Here is a 21,266-nt window from a genome sequence, read left to right as displayed (position 1 = left end):
TTTCCATCTCTTTTCAATCTAATAGAAGCAATTACTCCTCTTGGCTTTAGAGCTTCTGTCTATCTTCTATATAACAATATAGTATTTGCACACTGTGAAATGTATCTAATCATACTGGATGTCATTATTTACGTACAATTTTTATATGAATTTTCATGCTTAGTGCGCGCCACAGGCTTCTAATTAAGCTGCACTGAATTACGAATTATATCATTTGCTATATCATGTAACTCTGTGAGTGTGCGCACCAACACTTACCTGTGCATTGGCCTATGAAGACAAATACATGATTTTCACCCACATGGCCAATATACACTGGAATAGCAGGAGTTGGAAAATAAAATAAGATTCCAAAATTAAGGATTCAAGAGTAATAAAACTGAATAGATACAGGGAACACATTAAGATAATGTATGTCTTAGACAGTAAAGCTATGGCTGCATGAACTGTAAAGGGAAGAAAAAAAATCATAAAACTGTCAAGATAAGTTGAGTGACTTAGGATCCAAGGTGTAAACTACAAAATAATCTAGGTATTTTGGGTTGTCAGTACATGTGAGAATTACGGGACTTGTCCAAAGTGCTACTTCTTGATGATTTTCAATTAGCATTCCAAAGTTTAAATCATGAGAATATAGGACTAGAAGAATAATCCGAGACTAGTTGCCTGCACTAATAAGCCCCCACATGACAGAGATTTATACGGATGCAGAGATACCACAGGCCACCAGATGCTTCCTGCCATCCTGTACCATCTGCAGAGCTAGAAGCAGAGCTACAGCCTCGGAGCTTTTCCTTATGGCACACTTTAGTTCAATAGCTTCACCATCACCCCAGGTCCCTGCAGCAGTAGGATATTTGTGAAATAAAACTCCAAAGTTATTCCAGGAAGCTGACCTCTACCATTTTACACAGGATATTAAATAGACCCCAGCTGTCTCCACTTAGAAGTGACTTAGTTCATATGGTTTATAAAGGTCCATTCAGTTGCCTCCTGCGTTATCACAGAATTTCTGTGAAGGAAAAGTCAAACTTTCTGTTGATTTCCCTTCTCTGCTTTCCATGCAGGTATTTCTTTCTTGGTCTTCAATCATCACAACTGGCATCTATAAGTTCTGAAATGAGAATTTGTGCCTGGATCATGAAAATATTTGATTTAGAACTGTTTCAAGTCCATTTGGAAGAAATACACAGAGTAGATTTTTTTTTTTTTTTAGTAAACTCAGGAAGACACAGAAGTCTTCATTTCCATAAATTCCTCTGTATGCCCCTATGGTATATGGCCATTGATCTAAGTGCGGTACAGTTTGTGTGTTTTCACTCCAGAAGGCAGAGACGTGACACGGATTTATAATTTCCAAAACGTAAGAATGCTTTTTCACTGTTGTGAAAATGACAGTAACCAATATATCAGAAATGCCACGAGAATCACGTCCATTATACAAATTTTAGTTGAATTATTTCAAGACTCAACAGTCTTTTTAAGAAGACCCTCTATTTAAAACCTGAAAAGATGATATTGCAATATTTTTGTATAAAGGATATAGTTTGGGATGAATGAGTTGTGGAAATGAGTGAATAATGCAGCTTAAAGTTATTAATTTCATGCTTGAAAGAAGAAGAGATCAAAGTGACTTTAAATTTACAAGATTTGAAAAATTTTAAAAAGGATTAATATTAAAAGGAAATAACATGATCCCATCATCTAAACATTTCCTAAAGCCTTTAGAAGTATATTTGTACTGCATACAGAAGGAAAAAAAAGGCACCTGTTTCAAAAATTATTTCTGGTACTTCCAAGAACTGACATCCCCTGTTCAGTTGCTGCTGCAGCGGACTGTGCCCCAGTTAGGTTAAGCCATCAGATGTTTACACTTTGGATATTGCCTGGGCTCTTTGCCACTCACATCAGGCTTTTTAATTTTCATTTACTCTTTACAGAATAGATTTAATAAAATTTACTATTTTATTATGTTTAGGAGTGAGATGACATTTCAGTTCCAATTCCCAATGTCATGTAACTTTTTAAAAACAATTAGCTTTTGGGATATTTTTTTTTCCTGGCTTGCCCTCATTCCCTTTCAATTTTTTTGTTTGAACTTTAAAAAAGAAAACTGTTCTGACATTTTTAAGGCACAGGCTTTAAACTAATTGCAGTTCTACATGACTAACAATTCTCATCTATGTTACAAAATAATAATTCTGAATCTCTTCAAATTCAAATTTTGAAATTTGTAATCTTTCTTTTCCACGTATACATACAAAAGTAACATGCACATCCAAAGAGCATAACAGAGCGGCTTATTTGCTTCACTACAATTATATTGTCTTAGCAGTTCCAAAACAAAAAAGCAGTTTTCAAACTGTGTAAATCAAGCTATAAAAGAACTAGCTCCAACAGACACTCAACATAAAGAATGACGGAGCAGAATCTGTTAGCATTATTGATTGGTTTTAATTTTGCAGGCTATTACTAAGTAATGTGGGCTGACAACTTTTTGAGATTATGGAAAAATGAAACTTTAAATTACAAAAAAAAAATTCCAAGACATAAAGGTATAGTACCACTGCTTTCCAAGCACTCATGTTTGGATAATTCAGAGTGGGATATAAGTTAGATGCCAGAATTTTCCAACTATTTGCAACTGTACAATGATGTAGTTTGCTTGAAAGGAATATGAGGCAATGAAACTAAGTGTAGCATCAGTACTTTATCAATAATGAGATAATTAGCCCACTTAGCAGCAAATCCTGTATGAGATCAGTATGGCAGAGTGAAGAGAAATGAGAAAAATATGCAAGAGAAACTACATCTCAGAAAGCTCTGGAAGATGCCTTAAGCCATTATAGGCTACATGACCACCCCTCTCCAACGCACATCTTCAGCTCTTCTTCCTCTTGGAAAAAACCAACATGTTTAGACCAAAACGACTTCTGCTGGAGCTTAGAATTGGGTACAGGGTGACCAGGCAATGCCCACCCATTCCAGATACACCTTGTTCCCCTTAGCACTTTAATGCCAAGTGCAAAGTAGAAGCAGATTGTCTGAAGTCAGTACATTTCACAGAAACCCACCCTCTGCCATCAGGAAAAGCACATACCTTCGCCAACTGATAAAAGTGTCATGTACAAACCATACCAACAATCCATACGCTATAGACTTCGGTAAAAAAAACAAGTTCCCTGATAACACTGATGCTTATTTGATTGCCTCCTCTAATTTCTCATAGTTCAAATGCCCTCTGATTTCAACTTTTTGTTCCCTTACCCCCAAAATTATTTCCTAATTGCTTTTGTAACTTCTCTTATTTGCTGTACAAACTCCCTGATATTGTTTCCACCTTTGAACTTGAACTGTACTGACCATGATTAATCTCATACAGCTGTAGGAGGCCACAGTTGGGCACCCACTCTGCATTAGCCACCTGGGCTCTCTCTGCTGTCAACGAGAGAGGTAGGCATTCCCAGAGGGCAATTCACTCTCTTCCAGAGGGGGTATGGAGGGTGTGAGGGATGAATTACTCTCAGAAAGTGTATTCTCTCTGTGCACTGTGGGGAGACTAAATTACTAGGATGGAGTATACTTTTAATATCTACTTGGTTAAGGTTAGATGTCTCCTCACAGTTATCTTATATTCCTGTTTTATTTTTTTATGTGTGACTATATGTACCTTCTGTGCATCCATCACGATGTACTGGAGCAGAGCCATAAAGGGGGTAGAGAAAGACTGGAGTCTCCCTTTGACATTCCCCACCTCTCTTGAAGAGTCTGAGGAACCAAGGCATTTAAACTGTCCTGCTACAAAAGCCAGGAAGAGGCTATAGATCCAATGAAGCAGTCAGGATTTCCAGTGACTGAACACAGCATCACACCAGGAAAAGGTGTATGTCCCAAGCAGCAAAATGCGCTGCTACAAATCTCTATTTAAGTACCTACCACGTTAAATCTAAGCATTTTCATATCCTTCTTCTTGACTGCCAACTTTTTTATTATTTTGTGTTTCTTAGTCTCTCTTTTCTAAAGCCTACTGTTACTATATCAAGTTTGGGAGCCATCCTTTTCTCAAAAATAGCAGATTTATTGTAGCCACTATGACTGTGGGTCTTCAATATAAGAATTTCTTTAACCAGCTATTGCAAGTTACCCCAGGCTATGCAGAGAATGATCTCTTTTCCTTATAGTCCAGGAACAGCTTCTTCACTGACATTGTCTGTAAGTTTTGTCTTTAAACCTTGCCTGATTTGCCCACTTTATTATGAGTAGTGGATGAAACTGTCCTTTATTAATGTTTCAGTAAACTTCATTGACTTTCCAGTTTCTTCAAGAATTATGGGCTCAACATCCTTTCACTGATCTAGAGGACAGCAGAAGATATAAATTTACTTTTTATAACTTAAGCTTTGTTTCTGCAGAATGGTCTTGTCCACTCTCAACTTTGGGTTAGTGGAAACCAAGCAATCTTTGAAAAGCATTTTCTTACAGGCATTACAATTTCCAACTGATTTGGGACATTCCAATATATTTAAAATATCCTCTAAAAAAGACTCCCTTGTCAGTGTTATTCACCTATTTGGGTTTTAGTCGTTGCCAAAAATACCTTTAATTTTTAGTCAAACGGGTTACCTGACTCTTCTGTGCAACTCCTAAACGTTTTTGCTGTTTTACTGACATAGCCTTCAGTTCAGCCTAATTTCTGTTTATATTTTTTTCACTACTGCATAAAGATTTGTTTTCAAAATAAATGACATCTCTAAAAGATATTTTAATCTGGCCACATAAAATTAGAAAGTAATAAAACCTTCTTGATTTCTTAAGAGAATGTGAATAATAAGCAGCACAGAATTAAATAATGCCAGGTAACTTTTTCTTTAAATGATGTTACAAATGTAAATGCATGTAATGAATGGGATTCTATGCAATGAAGATACACAGGTGCTCGGTTCAGCAGAAGTACTAACTTGTCCGAGCACTTCCTAGAATGCCAAATCTTTTAAGTTTAATGAGATATTTAATTCTAATTTTTATACTACAGTCATTGATTCAACCCTACCTGGGTATGGGTACTATTTCTTAAACCAAAACTTGTTGCTCAGCATTTTAGAAAAAGCAGAGATGAACATTCAGACAACAAATTGATTAGAGATGTCTGCAAGGAAACCACAAAGATCAGTGTGTAGGCCTATCTCTATTAACAATCTAGAAGGTTATCTAAGGATAAAAAACACACTAATTAAAAGCGCAGATGCTGCTCAATCTCTACATCGTAAAGATCTCAAATACAAACAAAATATGCTGTTAGATAAAACTAGCAAAATGAGATTCACCTTACAATCTAATTCCTAGTAGAGAAAAATAATATAGGTCATTAACTCTCACCATACCAAAGAAACCTGGAAATCAATAATAAAGGTTCTATAAAGGTTCTGGTGCTGTGCTGATGAATAACAAGTTAGACAAACTTTCAGTGCGGTACAGCAATCAGAAATTACCTAATTGTAGCTATAGGAGCATTTTCTCTTGAGGAAGGGACGTAGTACTGTACTGTAGTACATGTAGTTCCATGTACGTAGTACTGGAATGACTATGCCTGTGATGCAACCTGAAGTTCGCGGGTAAGCACAGCTTTGTACATATTGCTTAGGTGACAACACCTCAAATACTTAAGACGGTACATGCTAAGACAGAGAGGAATAATTTATTGTGCTAAAAGGGAATGTAATTAGGGGTGAAACAGGTCAACAGAAACTGAGCCCCTACCAGTGAAACACCTCCTACTTAAAGAATTAACTTCATATCCCAGTACGGTGAACTCTACAGTTGCAACATCTACAATCAGAATGGTAAATTCTTCAATGTGCATGCTTGATGGGACACTTCTGTCCAGTCTGCTTGTCCTAATGCATTTTTGTTCATCTTAACATTGGGAATTTATGATTTGAACAACCAGAGCTGTTTGCATCAGTGTAGCTCTATGGACTTTAACTTCATCAACGGAAACTCAAACCTTAAACTGAGAACTACATTCTTGGATTAGCTGGAAGATGTGGATGCAATTCCCCTGTTACTAGTGAGTGTCAGACTGCTCACATAGAAGAGCAGTTAACTGTACATACTGGTTTTCATAACATAATAGAAGAATAACTAGATTTTTCTTCAACTGTAATCTTCTGGTTAAAATATTGTATGTATAATGATCCACTACTGCAAAGTCAGAATGCTTAAGGATCAGAAACACCTTTTTTGGAGAACAGCATCTGACTTTAATTTATTGAAGGGCTGTCATTTATTATGAGACACATTGATACTCTGGACAGCCACAAGAGTTTTTCTAGGAAAATTATTTGAAGAGTGAGGTTAAGTGAAAGGCAATGATCATACAAAATATATAATACTGTAAATCTGAAGAATCAAATTTCGTCTTTAATATGCATCACAATACATCACAATATATTTATATGATGAGGAAAGGGGCAGAAAGACAAAGCTAGGAGAATGACAGAATGTGAGAATCTTACTAACACTAAAAAGCATACAATTTTAACACTGACCGATACATGAGAAACCCATCGTATTTCTATTTATATGTTGGATTTTATTAGAACTTTATTCAAAATGCTGTTGCTAGGGATGTTTAAGTTTTCTGTAAATAAAAGACTTCCATATCCTGTGTCTGTTTTTAATATTACAAGGTTTTTTAAAAATTTATTTCTATGCATTAAAAGCTTCCAATTTTTCGTAAAAACATTCACAAGGAGTCCAGTTCCCCGACATAATGAGTGAAAATTAAATGTGACACTCAATGGCTTCACGGTCCTCCCTTTTTATAGAGAAGGAGCAGACTGGGCAAAGTCCTCTAAAGTTGTTTCGCTTCAGCCGTAGCTGTGTATCCAAACGAGTCCTCCCCCAAACATCTAAGCACAGTCAGTACATTCCCAACTCCTACTGCCAAGTTAAAATGAAAACGGTCTTAGTTCAGAAATGATTGAGGTGGTTTGCTCTAATCAAATTAAACCAGCCAAATGTTCTTTTCAGAGGTAACTGTCTACTCTGCAGCTGTATGCAAAATACCACATCAAATGTGGAAAAAAAAATAGTGTTAGAATTCTATCCTTACAGTAGAGCCCTGGCTCCACAGATGAGGAAAAACAAAAGCACCAGTGCAGCTAGGAACTGCATTCACAGAAAGTGCCTAGAAATATACTAACTTAAGAAAAATTGAACAAAGTACTGAAATTTCCAGTTTATAATTAATTGATTTCAGGAAGAAGTGAATCCTCTGACATTGCTAAACAGCAACTGACACTTTCAGTTACTTATCATAGTGACCACATTTCAAATAGATATTAAAAGACTAGCCAAAGCTTCACACAAAAGGTAGAAAAAAAATCACACAGGCTTTTCCATTCTATTTCTCGCTTCCTTTCTCTGTTTCTATCAAAACATGTAACATTCCACACTGACTAATGTTGCAAAAGTCCAAACCAAATAGGTTTCATTTAAACTCAGTATGATTCATCAGCACTAGAATTGATTTTTCAATCATTAAATATGGGAAATTCCTGCAAAGATGAATATATATGCCAGCTATTTTTTAAATTTTCTTCTACTAAGAAAAAATCAGTGACCTGTCAACAATAATCTAGAGTGATAACCAGTCAGTGAATGCTTTTAAAACAGCATAGAACTTTTTGCTAAGTTTGTATGGCTTGCTAAGTTTGTATGTCATGGGAAATCTACTCCAGGGCAACTCCACCAATACATGCAAACCAGCACATTCCAGTATACCCTGTATTTAGGTATCTGAAATCATCACCTGGTCCTAGAATTGTATGGTATACTTGTTAGGCTAGAGACCCATCTTCTAAAACCCTGAAAAGACACCTAAAGCACCGTAAGGAAGAGTTTCTTAATGCTCATATAAAACCTTCTTTGTTCCACCTAAAGAACACACAACTGTGCTAGAATTTTAAGGTCTGATTTTAAAAGAATTATTTAGCAGAATATTTTCTTGTGAACATTTTCTAAGGATGGGACAAATTTTTAAAGGCTAATGGAAAATAAAACCAATAAATCAATACAATAAATTGGATACAATGAGGTATTTTGAAACAGCTTGGAAATTGAGAACCACGTTTCCACACTTCGATGATCATCTCATCGAAAGCTTCCCAAGTGGCGGTCTCCCAAACGGAAAATGTCAAAGTACACAATGGAAAAAAACATTCCCTGCAAAATTCTAAAGTGGTTTGTTTGTTTATCAAGAACAAACACTTTATAGATTAAAAGTATAGCTGTTAAATAATCATGCATGCGTAATTGAAAATATTTTTCAGAATGTAAGAAAAATATATAAAGAACTGATATAGGAGGAAAATTTCCTCTCTTTTGAGTGAAAAAACACAGCTTAGTTATATGTGTATGTGGGCACAGTTATCTTTTGATAATCAGTTATATCATTAAGAATCAAGTTGTTCAGGAAAACTGGAAATCAGCTAGATTTTGTACAAAAAGTAAAAATCAAATCCTCTGTATACAGCTGCAAGAGATTTGGAATGAACAGCAAGTTCTATTTTATTTAGAATTATGAAACTTTTTAAAATAATTTTAAAACTTCAGAACTAAATTAGGCCAACCAAGAATTACTACAAAGACAAATAACCACTCTTCTCCATGCTCTATGCCGCACCTCAGTTGACAGTGAGGTACCATGAAGCAAATGGGAAAGTCCCAATTAATCTACTCAGCTCCTTGTTTGCTAGGGTGAAGCATCCACTCTTCTGTCCTTTTCAAAGCTCAGTTTTGAATCCTGGACCCCACTCCATTAATCCAGGGATGCCTACACTTTGCCTGGCAGTCACAGGCTGTCACCAGCAATGGTTGTCGCAAAATGAGTTGGTTTTCCATTCTGAGCAGGATCCAGCAAGACTAAATGTCTCCAAGAACACCACAGACACAACCGTCCACAGATTTAAAGAAGGAAGGGAGCACTGGACATAACCTAAAACGTCTAACATTTACTCACACAAAGACTGGAAATATGTTTTTTGTAAGAGGCTTAGATTCACAATAAGATAAAATAGTTTTTGAAGAAAGCTGTACTCACTCCAGAAACTGGATTTCCTAAGCCTCAGAAGGCTATTCCACATTCAACCCTTCCTTCCTGAGATGCTCTTATCTTGTCCTGTTTCTTGCAGGCCATGTGTTCAAACTAAATCACCACATCCATTACTAATAAACAATTCATATGGACAGGAAGAGTATCACTTATTTTCCCTGTACGTGCTCATTCTGTGTACTGTAGGGTTGCAAGCAGATAATGACAGGCCAGCGCTCATGTGCAGTCATTTCACAATGTCCTCTGCCAATTTAACAAACTTCTCCAAAGCCTACTGCCAAACCCTGCTCAGTGTCAGCTACCACACTCCTGCTTGCCCTCTTGTCACCAGAGAAGCCATATTTCCACAAAGGCAGCCCCCCCTTCTCCAAGACCTTTGCAGTGTCACTCCTTGCAGTGGCAGGTCAGTGCAGGGACCATCTCCCTTCCACTCCGACCACCACTGCTCTATAGCCTGGAAATACCTCTCCTGCCAAGGCATTTCCCATCTTCTCATCTGTCTTGAAGACCATCCTATCTGTGTTAGACGAAAACTGGCTCTGAAGGTCCTTCTGTTTTTCCTTCCTGTTACTCACTCACCTCTTCTACCTCAGCTGAAACTCATCTGCCACATTAATTGCCTTACAATACTTTAAGTTTCAAGTTCAGTTTCTTCTGCTTCGTTCCATCTCTACACCTTATTTTCTTTCTGCGTGCAAGACAATCCCTGTATTCAGCAATGTAGAGGGAACCATTTCTCTTTCTCCAGGGACCTGCCAGGTGCCATATGAGTGGTGCTACACAAAAATAAACTGTATCACACAATATAGCACACTGCTGATCTGTAAGAATGATGTCACATGCTAAATGTTTAACATTAGCTTGGCAGAAAAAGGAAGTAAGGAAGGAAGCAGAATTCATTGGAGACAAACACCCCCTAAAATAGAAACGTTTCACTTGACAGGATGAAACATCTCAATGCTTTTGAGAAGATCATCATTTTAACTGCAATAAAGCCAGCAGCCAGTATCAGTGTCACCACAAAGTAGAAAGAAACCCAAAAGTAGCTACTGCATTTTGAAATTCTTTTCCTTCTGCATATTCCCATATAATTTCAGTGTAATGAACAGAACAAACTGAAACAACTACAAATTCAAACTGCCTTGCAAAAAGGTTAACTAGGTATTGATGTGATGTTACAATATGTTCTGAATGCTCTCTCCATCAGCTCAGACAGGGAATCTCAGACACATAAAAAGGCACCTTCTTTCTTAGTATAATGCAGTTCTAAGAACTAAGACATTCTAGACTTCTGGGACCTCTGAGCAGAGTCAAGTGCTGATCTTTATGTCACATGGGGACAGGGGAGTCACGTGTGTCCCAACCTCTTCCCCCGCACTCAGGTTGCCTTGCCAAGGGAATCACTTGATGGGCTCCGAAAGTACTCAAGTGCAAACCAAAAGATAAGAGCATGGACCACTGGATGGTAAAAGCAGGAAAAAAGCAACATGACAGTAATGCTTTCAGAGGGCAGTTTACAGTATTATTCATATTTCAATGAATACAAAATAACATAAACCCTTGAACATGGCATAATTGTGCAAATACTCATAATTACTGGGTTTCCCCCACACTGAGGAAGCCTGCGGAATAGAGCTGCACTGCCAGCTAGGTGGATCATGCTGCTGAACCCAAGTCAGTTAGCTGGGGCACCTATTCTGCAAGTGAATAGGAAGAAAAGAAGTAAGATTTTTAATTCCTTATTATATAATGATGACTTTGAATGGCAAGATTTCTGACACTTATCTTTGAAATAATAACTCAGATTAGATTATATTCTAATAGATAATCTTCAAGATAATTCTAGTTATTTAAAAACTGAAGATTTACTAACCCATGAAAATACTAAAAGAGTTATAATAAGCAAAACGAATATGAGCCAGAAAGCAAAAATATATACATAACTCTGCAGGTTAGCTCTACTTGCTTAAGGTTTAACAATATTAGAACTGTTAAATACATAAATGTTAGAAAAGAAGCACTGCAAGAATTACAGTATTCTGTCTTGTATCGCACCTTCCCCGAGTGCAAATTCACAGTTTGATGGATGATTAACATCAAGGGAAAATTATTCATCTGAATATCACCAGGAGAGATATAAAATGAACACAACATACTGAGGAATTCAGCATTATAATCACAAGAAAAAAATTTGCAGATATATTACAGCAGGAAATACTCCCAGTTTTACATGCAGGAATTTCCTGAATCTAATCTGTCATTTATTCCTGGCAAAGTTTATCCTTTGCCTACATATATTTCATTTTTCCTGAACAGTACACCACTAAGCCACATAAGTGTTGGACTGATTTTTGCCAGATTTAACTACTGCATACAGTAAAACTTTAATAAAGCATTACATCTTATTATCTGAAAGGTGAGCTAGAGGAGCACCATAATCATCCTACCAATTACACAGGCCATTTCAAAGCCTAAAACATACCTCAAGTTGGAGAAATTCACAGTAAGGCATACTCTTTTTCTACTTTGTTTTGTGAAAATAAATAGAGTAAGGTGTCCTCATGGAAAGGAACTCTATACCAGGGCAAATGTGAACAGAAGAATATTTTAATCACATAGCAATCATCCTTTTAACTGTATTTTCCCCATGCCTTTCTGTATACTATTTCTGACAGTCTTACAAAACTGTAGATCAGTCCACCAGGCCTTACTCCTATAAGTCAATAAATAGTCAATAGCTCAGAGACTTTACTACCATCGCTTTTCCAATGAAGATTAGACTTCCTTTCACTCCTTATCTTGCAACTCTTTTTGCTTTATTCTGCAGTGAAATTCTATCTAACTTCATTATCTATCACTGCAAAAGAAACTGAGCTGCGACAAACGCATCTTTTCACTGTATGAATATGGAAACGATAGACTGCGAAACAAAGCTCTCATAATAAGTGAGCGTAGCATGGAAAAATATGATAAATATTTTGTTTAAAGTTATTTTGTACTATTTAGACAGCTCTACTTCACAGAGAAAATTCTTTTCCACCCCCAATGCCAAACACTGGAAACCAGTTTGGGCTCTAAGCATTTCTCAGGATTTTAGAGGAAAGGAATCTACAACCACTATAACAATCGCAGGCTTCAGCAGCAATCCTGGTCTTGCATCATGGCTCCGTGACCAACAAAGCCATGGAACACTACCTCTACATAGCAAGTACAAACTTTCCTCCTTACCAAACTGTTCTTCACGTTCAGCACCACTTCATGGAGACAGAGAATCCCTGGACTGCTGAGCTCCTTATTGCACTCTCCGGAGATTCCCGGACCAACCATTTAAGTTCAGCACGATAAGACGCGGCCTATGATTTCTGTCACTGCTATCAGCTGATGCCACAGTACCACAGCCGAACATAGTGTGTATGCAGCTCATCTGTTTGAAGCCTGTCTAAACTTTGACTCAGAGAATGACTGTCAGTTAGAATTGAGCAACTCATGGATCACACATACGATTACCCAGAGGTAACAGATTCAACATTACATTTGCAATTCCTACTTACTTCTCTCAGGCCAGTGGTTTATAATTCAGAAAAAAATCTAGATGTCCCCTCAAAGTAAAAAAGAAATTATTTCAAATATTTTTGTTGTTATCCCAGTGCTCTGAAAATCATGTAAATTTTAATCTTGTATGTAGACAATGCATTTATTATTATTTTTATTTACTAGTCAGATCATGACCCCAGTTTCCAGAATGCATATTCAAACAATGAATATTTTTGTGAGCATAATATGCTCAATAACTAAATACAGCTAAATCAGCTGCTTAAATTGCAGATCTTCTCTTACAGTATTTCCTGGGCATATTTACATAATACAAAAATAGACCTTCAATTTCAATAAATTACAAACTCTTCTACTGTGTTTTGTAACGGAACTGGGCCATTTAAATATTTTCAAATACTCTTTCATTATAAGGATATGATTTGAGTCACTCTAAAGTGGTACTTGTAGCTTCACCCACTCTACACATTAAAAACATGCACAGCAGAGGTGAGTTCTTAAATAGCATTCCTCCCATTTTAGAAGAGGTGCTGTTTGAAATTACTTCTTATATTCCCTGCCTGTTTGTGGAAAAAGAGCACCCGAGGTCCCAAGCAACCTGACAGATCACAGCCCAACCCCTTGCATCTGAAATACTGCTTATAGCAAAAGGCATAGGCTTAACACCACCACTATGAGGACCTGGCACACACTTTCAGAGATTTTTATATAGAAACTAAATTCTTATGTTGCTGGTTGACATACTTACTGCTTGCAGAAAACCAATTTTTATTCAAACTTGTAAAAATATTTTAAGCTTCAATATATTTATAGAGCTGTGTCAAGATTGCACTGCACTTAAAACCAAGCAAAACAAGCCTGCAGCTGCATAGTCAGTTCATCACAGCTCTTTGGAAAACAAGAATTTTACTTTTCATGATTTTCCTGAATTCATGATTAGAAAGTTCTTCAAAGAATCTTTTTCTGGAAAGATCTCAGTAGCAGAAAAATTAGTGATGATTGTTACGTCAAATCATTTCCAAACAGGGCTTACAATTTTCAAATACATAAGTATCTAAACCCTGACACCTAAATACCAATTTAATCTCATAAATTATTGGGCTGGTTTTCAGCAATTTTAGAAACTCTCAGTTATCTCTACTGCCAAAGAAGAATCTTGTGTGTGCTTCTTCATAAACCAAGGCACTTGATTCAGTGATCAAATACAACGTGTTTTCCAAACTAAAATGCTCCCACTTTTTAAACGCATGGTCTAAACCTCTGGCATTAATAGATGCCAGTCAAAATACTGGTTATTAATCAAAGTGCGGATTCACTTGATTAGGAATGGATAAGTGTGAGCTGCAGGGAAACCAATGACATTCTACTGACACATACTCCATTAGCAGTACTTCAGAGTACACAGGCTGTGCCTATTCCACTTAGACAGAAATGAGACAGCTTTATTGCGCGGCCTTGAAATGAATAAAAAATTTATCTCTAGCTACTCACTTTTGTATTTTAAATATTATTCTCTGTCTCACCTTCACTCCTTGCACTTACTATCAACCCCCTCATCTCAGACCCTAAATCAGGAGGATCACAGCTGCAAGCCATTTTGAAGGTGACCTCTAACTTCAGACTCTCTAGGACTGAAACAGTCTTGTGTACCTGGGTATATGCAAAGAGAAGCTTACTTCTTAAAGTTTGTAACATTAACAAAAGATGTTCACAGGTTGCTGGAGGTTTCCAGTTATAGAAAAATGTAACTGGTACAGTAGGGCCAGGTTACCATTGAGAGAATCTCTTCAAGAACACAGGTCATTTATTTGGGGTTTATGCAATCAACATGACAGAAGGGACATCCTGGCACCATTGCCACCATTCCACAAGCAATGCCTGACATCTGCACATTTGCACTCTTGGTAGCACAATTATCAGCACGTGGTGAAATTTGTACCAGTCAAACAGTATTCAACTGGAAGGCCGCCTGCAAACCTCGAAGTCTTAATCTGTTACTTCTAACACAATAATCAACAACCCTCTACAGAAACATCTAAAAAGGCGGAACGCACATTCCACCACTGCTTTCATAATCTTTGCCATTTTGATAACAAATAGAGCAGCTAAAAATCAGCTGCAGCCAAAAGAACTAATACCTGAGACAAAACCAGGGAGATGTTGGGGTTTTTCATTCTCTTATGCCTAAGGAAATACTGTACATATGGCTACTTGCCCATTTGCTCCAACACTTAAGTCACACACCTATGCCTCTGGAGATGGGTGTTTGTGTGTGGGAGGCAATGCACAGGGATGAGTAAAGTCTGGCAGGCAGAACTATGGCCTGGCGAAACCTCAAACCACACTTCATATACACAGTTTAGTGCTCACTTCATCCACAAACCCAAATTAGTGTCCAGTCCATTTATGTACTCAGACTCTTGCTCACCCAATTCATGTACTAAAACCAGGACCCTGCTGGTCCTTCCTCACCTGACCACGTTGGGATGCTCAAATGTCTCCAGGTGCCTCAAAACTGCCACCTCTCGAATGGTGGACAGTGGCATCCCCTCCTCGCTGGTCTGCACCCGTACCCGCTTCAGCGCAACAAACCGACCTCCGTTCTTCAAGTCTCGGGCTTTGAACACCTTCCCATAGGCTCCTTCCCCAATCTCAGCCACACATTCATACTGTTGGTCAGGCATGTTTGTGCTGTCCTTATCCATGCTGGTGCTGCTCCTCTTCCTTCTGTGCTCTGAGTGCCTCAAGGCCGCTCACCTTCTGAAAACTAGCGCTCTGCTCACGTTGCAGATGTGCCACGCGCTTGGTACCTCTGCCAGCAGGGCAGTAGGGAGCTCTTGGCCTCCTGTTCCTGTTCCTCTGCTGTATAGGCCCCAATGTGCCTCCTATTTCAGCCACCAGGAATTATCATACAGTCTTTGGGAGCATCGTTTGTGTGAAATCAGTTAGATCTGGAGGACAAACCAAGCAAGAGAAGTGAGTTTAGTTTACTTCATTACTTTGCATTACTTAAAAACAGAGAAAATTAAACTAATGCAGTAGGTAGCTACATGCAAAAACGTGGTGCAAAGAAGAGAACCACCAGGTTGACACACGTATCAATGTCCTGGCAAGGCCGATACAACACTATATAGATATCAAGGTCTGTACAGAAGACCACAACACACAGCTAAAAAGCAACCAGGGATTTTACTGAGTAATGGGCTGAATGTGGCGACCCTGTGAGACACAGAATATGGAGATGGCAAACTATGCACGCGTGACAAGAAGTTATGTCCAGGAACTTATGACAGGCTTGCAGGACTCAAAAGTTTCTTCACTGCATGTGGTGGAGTCTTGGAAATACATCCCATGCTATATTATTTTCACTTATTTGTAATTGGTAGCACTTGGAGGATTCAGCCTTTATCTGCTCTCTCCTGTGCTAAACCCTGTATGCACACATCACAACAGACAAGTTCCTGCCTCAAAGCGCCTGTGGGGAGGAGAAATATGCACATATTTAAACGACGATAATAATGCGCTACTGAGCATTGCGTGCCAAAGTACCAAAGGTAGATTCAGAAACGTACGCTTTAGCAAACTTAAGAACACGCAAAGGTTTTGGCTGCAGACACAGCTACCGCTGAACGTGCGCCGGGCGGTTCTTTGCAGCACAGCAAGGAAGATGGTCTTAAGGCACAGCACGCTCTGCTGTGTGCCGCACGAAGCTTCATCCATACTTTCTGCAGGACTGTAAGCAAATCCTCTGCTCTCACAAACCCACACATCGATCCCCCGTCTCCTCCTTTTTAATATGATATTGTGACCTCTAGGGCTGTAACCCTCTCCTACGCTGGATGGTTACCGTGCTAGGATTAAAGAGCCCCAGGTAGCTCAGTCAGGCACACCCTAATTTGAACCCCCTCATAAAACCAGAGGTATTTTTCACATTTATGCTGACCTTACACCTCAGCTGCAAATGGAAAGAAGAGCGATCCGAAAGAACGGCTGCCCGTCGCCTTTCCGCGGCTGCAGCCAGAGGCACCGCAATGCCCCTTACCCTGCCACCACCAGAGCTGCCCCGCGCCTCGCGCCCCTCCACGCCCGCAGCATCACCGGACAGCACGGAGAGCGGATCGCCCGGCCCCGCCGCCTCCGAGGAACACCTGCCCCGCAGCCAGCGCCGCCCGCGCCGCGCATCGCGCCCCGCCCCGCATCCCGCCCCGCGCCGCGTCCCGGCGCGCCCCCCGGCGGCGGGTGGCGGCGCGTGTGCGTGGCCGCCGGGCTCGGCGCGGCGCGGGGGGAGGGGGGGAGCAAGGAACCCGCTCGCCCTCGCCGGGCACGGCGGGTGCCGGTCCCGCGGGCGCCCCCCGGCCCGGCTCGTGCTCTCCCCCTCCCCCCCCCCACCCCCCCGCGGGCGCCCCACACGCGGCGCGGGGCGGGGACCGCGTGCGCGGTACGGGGGGTGCGGGGCGGGCGGGCGCTCCTGGCCCTTCCCGCGCCCCCCGGCGCCCCCGAGCCGCCCCGGCCCCGCAGGGAAGGCGCTGCGGTGCGGGGATGGCGGGGGGGGGGGGTTGCGGGCCGGGGGCGCGGAGCACATGGAGCTCCGCGTTACCTGGTGCGCGCCGCGGCCGCCTCCGCCGCCACCAGAGCCCCAAATAATCCTCGGCCCCGCGGAGAGAGGGGGGGTGGCCGGGGAGGGAGGGGGTGAGTCCTCCCTAAAACAAACCTCCCATTGAGCGAGGCGGGGTGGAGAGCCGGGGGCTGCCCCTTCACGCCGCGATGTCTCCGGCAGGTCCCGGCAGCGGCCGCCGGGCCACACAGGTAGCTGCTGCCGCCGCTGCTGCCGCCGCTGAAGCCGCTGCTGCTCGGCTCGGCCGCCCCGGCTCGCATCCTCCAGCCGCCCCTGGGCGCAGCTCGCGCTCGGCCCTTTCTCCTCCCACCCTGCCCGGGGAAAAAACAACGCGAAATAACCCCCGGGGAGCCGCAGCGCCCGGTGCGGGGCTGGGACCGGCCCCGCCGCTGCCCGGCCTCCGCTCAGCCTGGGAGCGCCACCAGCCTCATGCCTTTTTTTTTTTTTTTTTTTTTTCCCCTCTCCTCAACTTTTTTTTTTTTCCCCTGCTTTCCCACGCCGGCTGAATGTGACTTGACCCCGTTTCAAAAAAGTTTGACATAGTGCTTCAACATTTCCGCATTCCTCCCCGACTACAAAGGCTGCAGCCGCCTCCTTCTGCTTTCTGTCTCTGCTCTCTGTCTTCGCACTCAATGCAATCCTTCATGTGCCTCTGCCAAAGGCGGCCGCATACCGCAAGGGTCGCCGCCAGCGCGGGGCGCGGCGCCCCGGGGGGTCCCGGGGGGTCCCGGGCTCGGGCTCAGCCGGCTGCGGCAGCACCGACAGCGCTGGCTCCTTTCAGCCGGGAAATAACCCTCCCGAGGTTTAATTTTAAACCCATCCCGGGAAATAACCATCTATATATATAGACACACAATTCTTTTTTTTTCCTTCTGAAAAATGCGGATTATTCTGCGCTTTTCTTGCTGCTTTGCTTTCCCGGGGAGCGCGGAGCTCCCGCAGGAAGTGAGCGCCCATGAACGCTTTCGGGAAGGATCAAGAAACTTCGTTGCCGAAGAGCTGCCCCTCCAGCGAAGTCTTTGCCCCGACAGGCTTGGAGCGGGGGCGGCGCGGCGAGAGGAGGGAGCTGGGCACGGAGTCAGCCCGGCCGCGGATGCCGAGAAGGTTTCGTTAGGGAGAGGGTTCTTAAAAATATTGAAAAATAAATAAATCCCAAAACAGATGCCAATCTACTCCATCTCCGTGGGGGAAAACACATATCTGAAGTACGCGTTTCCCAGTTCTCCTAGCTGGTACCCTCCGCCGCATGCTTTTCTGGGCCTCAAGGATGATTATGGTCCAGCTCCAGAACCAGCTCTTATGGTGGTTTAACTGGGAGAGGGCAAACCCAGATCCCCTCTCGGAAGGGTAAGCGTAATTTCACAAACTGGGTTTATAAGTAAAAAAGTGTATGTCGAGGACTTGGACTCATCTACTGATTTAGAACACCTGAAAAAATAGATATAATACTGTACAAACAACAAAAAATCATATCAGAAAGCAGCATATAGTTCTCTGTCTGGACTCTCAGTGCCACCAAGCATTTGTGAAATCCTATAGCTTACGTTGTTTTCCTGGCTTCGAAACTGACCCCAGGAGTTCCACGTGCCCTTCCTATTCCTGAGAGGTTCAAACGCAGCACCTGAGGGGCTGGTGAGGAGAAAGTGGCTGAGAGTGGGTAGGAGACCTCTGATTTCCATCGGAGAATGGGGGGAGCTGGTACCACTCATGCCTTCAAGGAGAAGGCCAGTGGCATTGTTTTTGCAGGAGACCATTCATGCTTTGCAAGAACTTAATTTACGCTTATAATATGTTTTATTTTAAATCACAGAAATACCTCAACAACTTCTGAAGTACAGGATTTATCAGAGAAAGATGGTGAAATTCACAGCAAACCCCATAATCTTTAAATGTGAAAGTGACAAAAATTAAAATACACAGATCAAATCCTTTTTTTACATTGCAAGGTTCACATGTACATACCCTACCTCTCTCCAGTGCTCTGTTTTGTAACGTTTCTTTCTTTCTTTTCTTTCTTTCTTTCTTTCTTTCTTTCTTTCTTTCTTTCTTTCTTTCTTTCTTTCTTTCTTTCTTTCTTTCTTTCTTTCTTTCTTTTTCTTTCTTTCTTTCTTTTCCTTCCTTCCTTCCTTCCTTCCTTCCTTCCTTCCTTCCTTCCTTCCTTCCTTCCTTCCTTCCTTCCTTCCTCTCTTTCTTTCTCCCTTTCTCTCTTTTTCCCTTTCTCCTTTTCTCCCTTTCTCCTTTTCTCCCTTTCTCTCTCTTTCTCTCTCTTTCTTTCTCCCTTTCTCTCTTTCTTTCTCCCTTTCTCTCTTTCTTTCTCTCTCTTTCTTTCTCTTTCTCCCTTTCTTTCTTTCTCTCTCTTTCTTTCTTTCTCCCTTTCTCTCTTTCTTTCTCTCTCTGTTTCTCTTTCTCCCTTTCTCTCTTTCTCTCTTTCTCTCCCTTTCTCTCTCTTTCTCTCTCTCTTCCTTTTTCTTTCTCTCTTTTTTTCTCTTTCTCTCTTTCTCTCTTTCTGTCTCTCTTTCTTTCTCTCTCTCTTTCTTTCTCTTTCTCTCTTTCTCTTTTTCTTTTTCTTTTTCTTTCTCTCTTTCTCTCCAGCTTGGTACAAAACCCCCTCCTCAGGTTCCAGGGCTGTTGGCTGTCTCACTTTACATGCAAAAGACTTCACATTTGGGAAAGGAGAAATGAAATCTTGGTGGCTGTCTCCCCCTGAGGATCTCTGGATGTGTAAACTCCAGTTGGACTCTTACCTGCTCTGTTCCCGAGGAGGGACTGAGGGGCACCAGGTCCTTTGGCCAGATAAATTGCAACTCAGCATTCAGGATGGAAATTGGGGGGAAATTTCTGCAATCCCCTTGACGTTGACCTCTGTGCTCAAATGTGCTGATGTATCTTTCTCCTAATAAATAGTGTTCAATACAAACTCACCGTTTCATCCCATGTTGTCCAAATATTTTGAGGGGAGTATATGTAACAATTCTATCCTTAGGAAGTGTTTTATCAGCCTCTCTGCATGATGATGTCAGTAGCGATTGCCATGGGAGTTTATAATGCTTGTGCTATCATACTGAATGAATTTAAAACTGCCATATAATTGATGTGGCTTTATAAGATCCTCAGATTTTTTTTTTTTTTTCAGGGAATTTTTTAAGAAAATGGTGTGAATATTTTTTTTCTTTCTCTCCACCTGAAGATCAGCTCATCAAACCACTTTATCTCCCAAAGAACAGAGTTCAAAGAAACTACACAAAACTCTAGGATGACTTAAGCCAATTTTCTCCATTTTCCTATATAAAAATTAAGTATATTTCAGGAAGAAATTTCAAAACATGATTAAATATAGAGATGACACAAAATGGAAGATATTACAAAAAATTTGTTGCAGAGGCTGAAATTAATTACACGAATTTTTGGAATTTTTTTAAATATAAAATCTACTACATTTGTTTTAAAGTTCAAAGTCAAGAAGATGTTTCAAATAATATACATTTTAGAATAATGACAAATCATAGAAAATACACTTCAAATAAAGTTTTTTTGTTGCTGTTTTCGTGGCAACCTTTTAAAATATTTAATATTTTATTTTCATGAAAGCAATATTCTACTTCTAATATTTCTGATTTAGAAAGTATACATTTATTTCTTATCAGCATGAAAGTTTTCCCATAAAAAAAATGATGTACCTCTTATTTCTTTTATAAATTAAAACATTTTGATTTTTATAAATTTATAGCTATTCTGAAAAAATAATGTTTTTAGAAGCTTAACAAATATTGTTATGAAATGAATTCCAAATGCCATTTGTTCCTAATTCTAAACTTACTTAATTGCAAGGTGTTTTTTGTTCTCTAAAAGCAAAAATTTGGGAATGTATATCGAAAGAGTAAGGAAAGAAAATTCTTTCTACATCATAGTTTTCTGACTTTCCATCAATTTTTTCATTGTGAAAATATGTTATTGAGTGTTTTTCAATTATGGTATTTTTAATTC

At 40.5% G+C, this 21,266-nt stretch overlaps 1 protein-coding gene across 4 annotated transcripts in view; it reads right to left on the bottom strand.

The window, feature by feature from the left end:
• CDK6 (cyclin dependent kinase 6) overlaps positions 1–17,611 on the bottom strand; it is a 141,083-nt gene extending 123,472 nt beyond the window's left edge. The window contains exons 1-2 of one of the 4 annotated variants that reach the window (XM_054058084.1): positions 17,379–17,611; positions 15,140–15,618 (exon numbers count right to left, since the gene is read on the bottom strand). In XM_054058084.1, coding sequence (XP_053914059.1) covers positions 15,140–15,372 — 233 coding nt within the window. In that variant the 5' untranslated portion in view covers positions 15,373–15,618; positions 17,379–17,611. Of the gene's footprint in view, positions 1–15,139; positions 15,619–16,610; positions 16,825–17,264; positions 17,327–17,378 lie in introns of those variants that run through there. The other 3 variants (XM_054058086.1, XM_054058088.1, XM_054058085.1) reach the window with 3 other exon arrangements.
• Positions 17,612–21,266: the final 3,655 nt, after the last annotated feature.

This window comes from Cuculus canorus, chromosome 2, assembly GCF_017976375.1.
Source record: "Cuculus canorus isolate bCucCan1 chromosome 2, bCucCan1.pri, whole genome shotgun sequence".
Classification (NCBI taxonomy): domain Eukaryota; kingdom Metazoa; phylum Chordata; class Aves; order Cuculiformes; family Cuculidae; genus Cuculus; species Cuculus canorus.
This window is presented reverse-complemented; position numbering and strand designations above follow the sequence as displayed.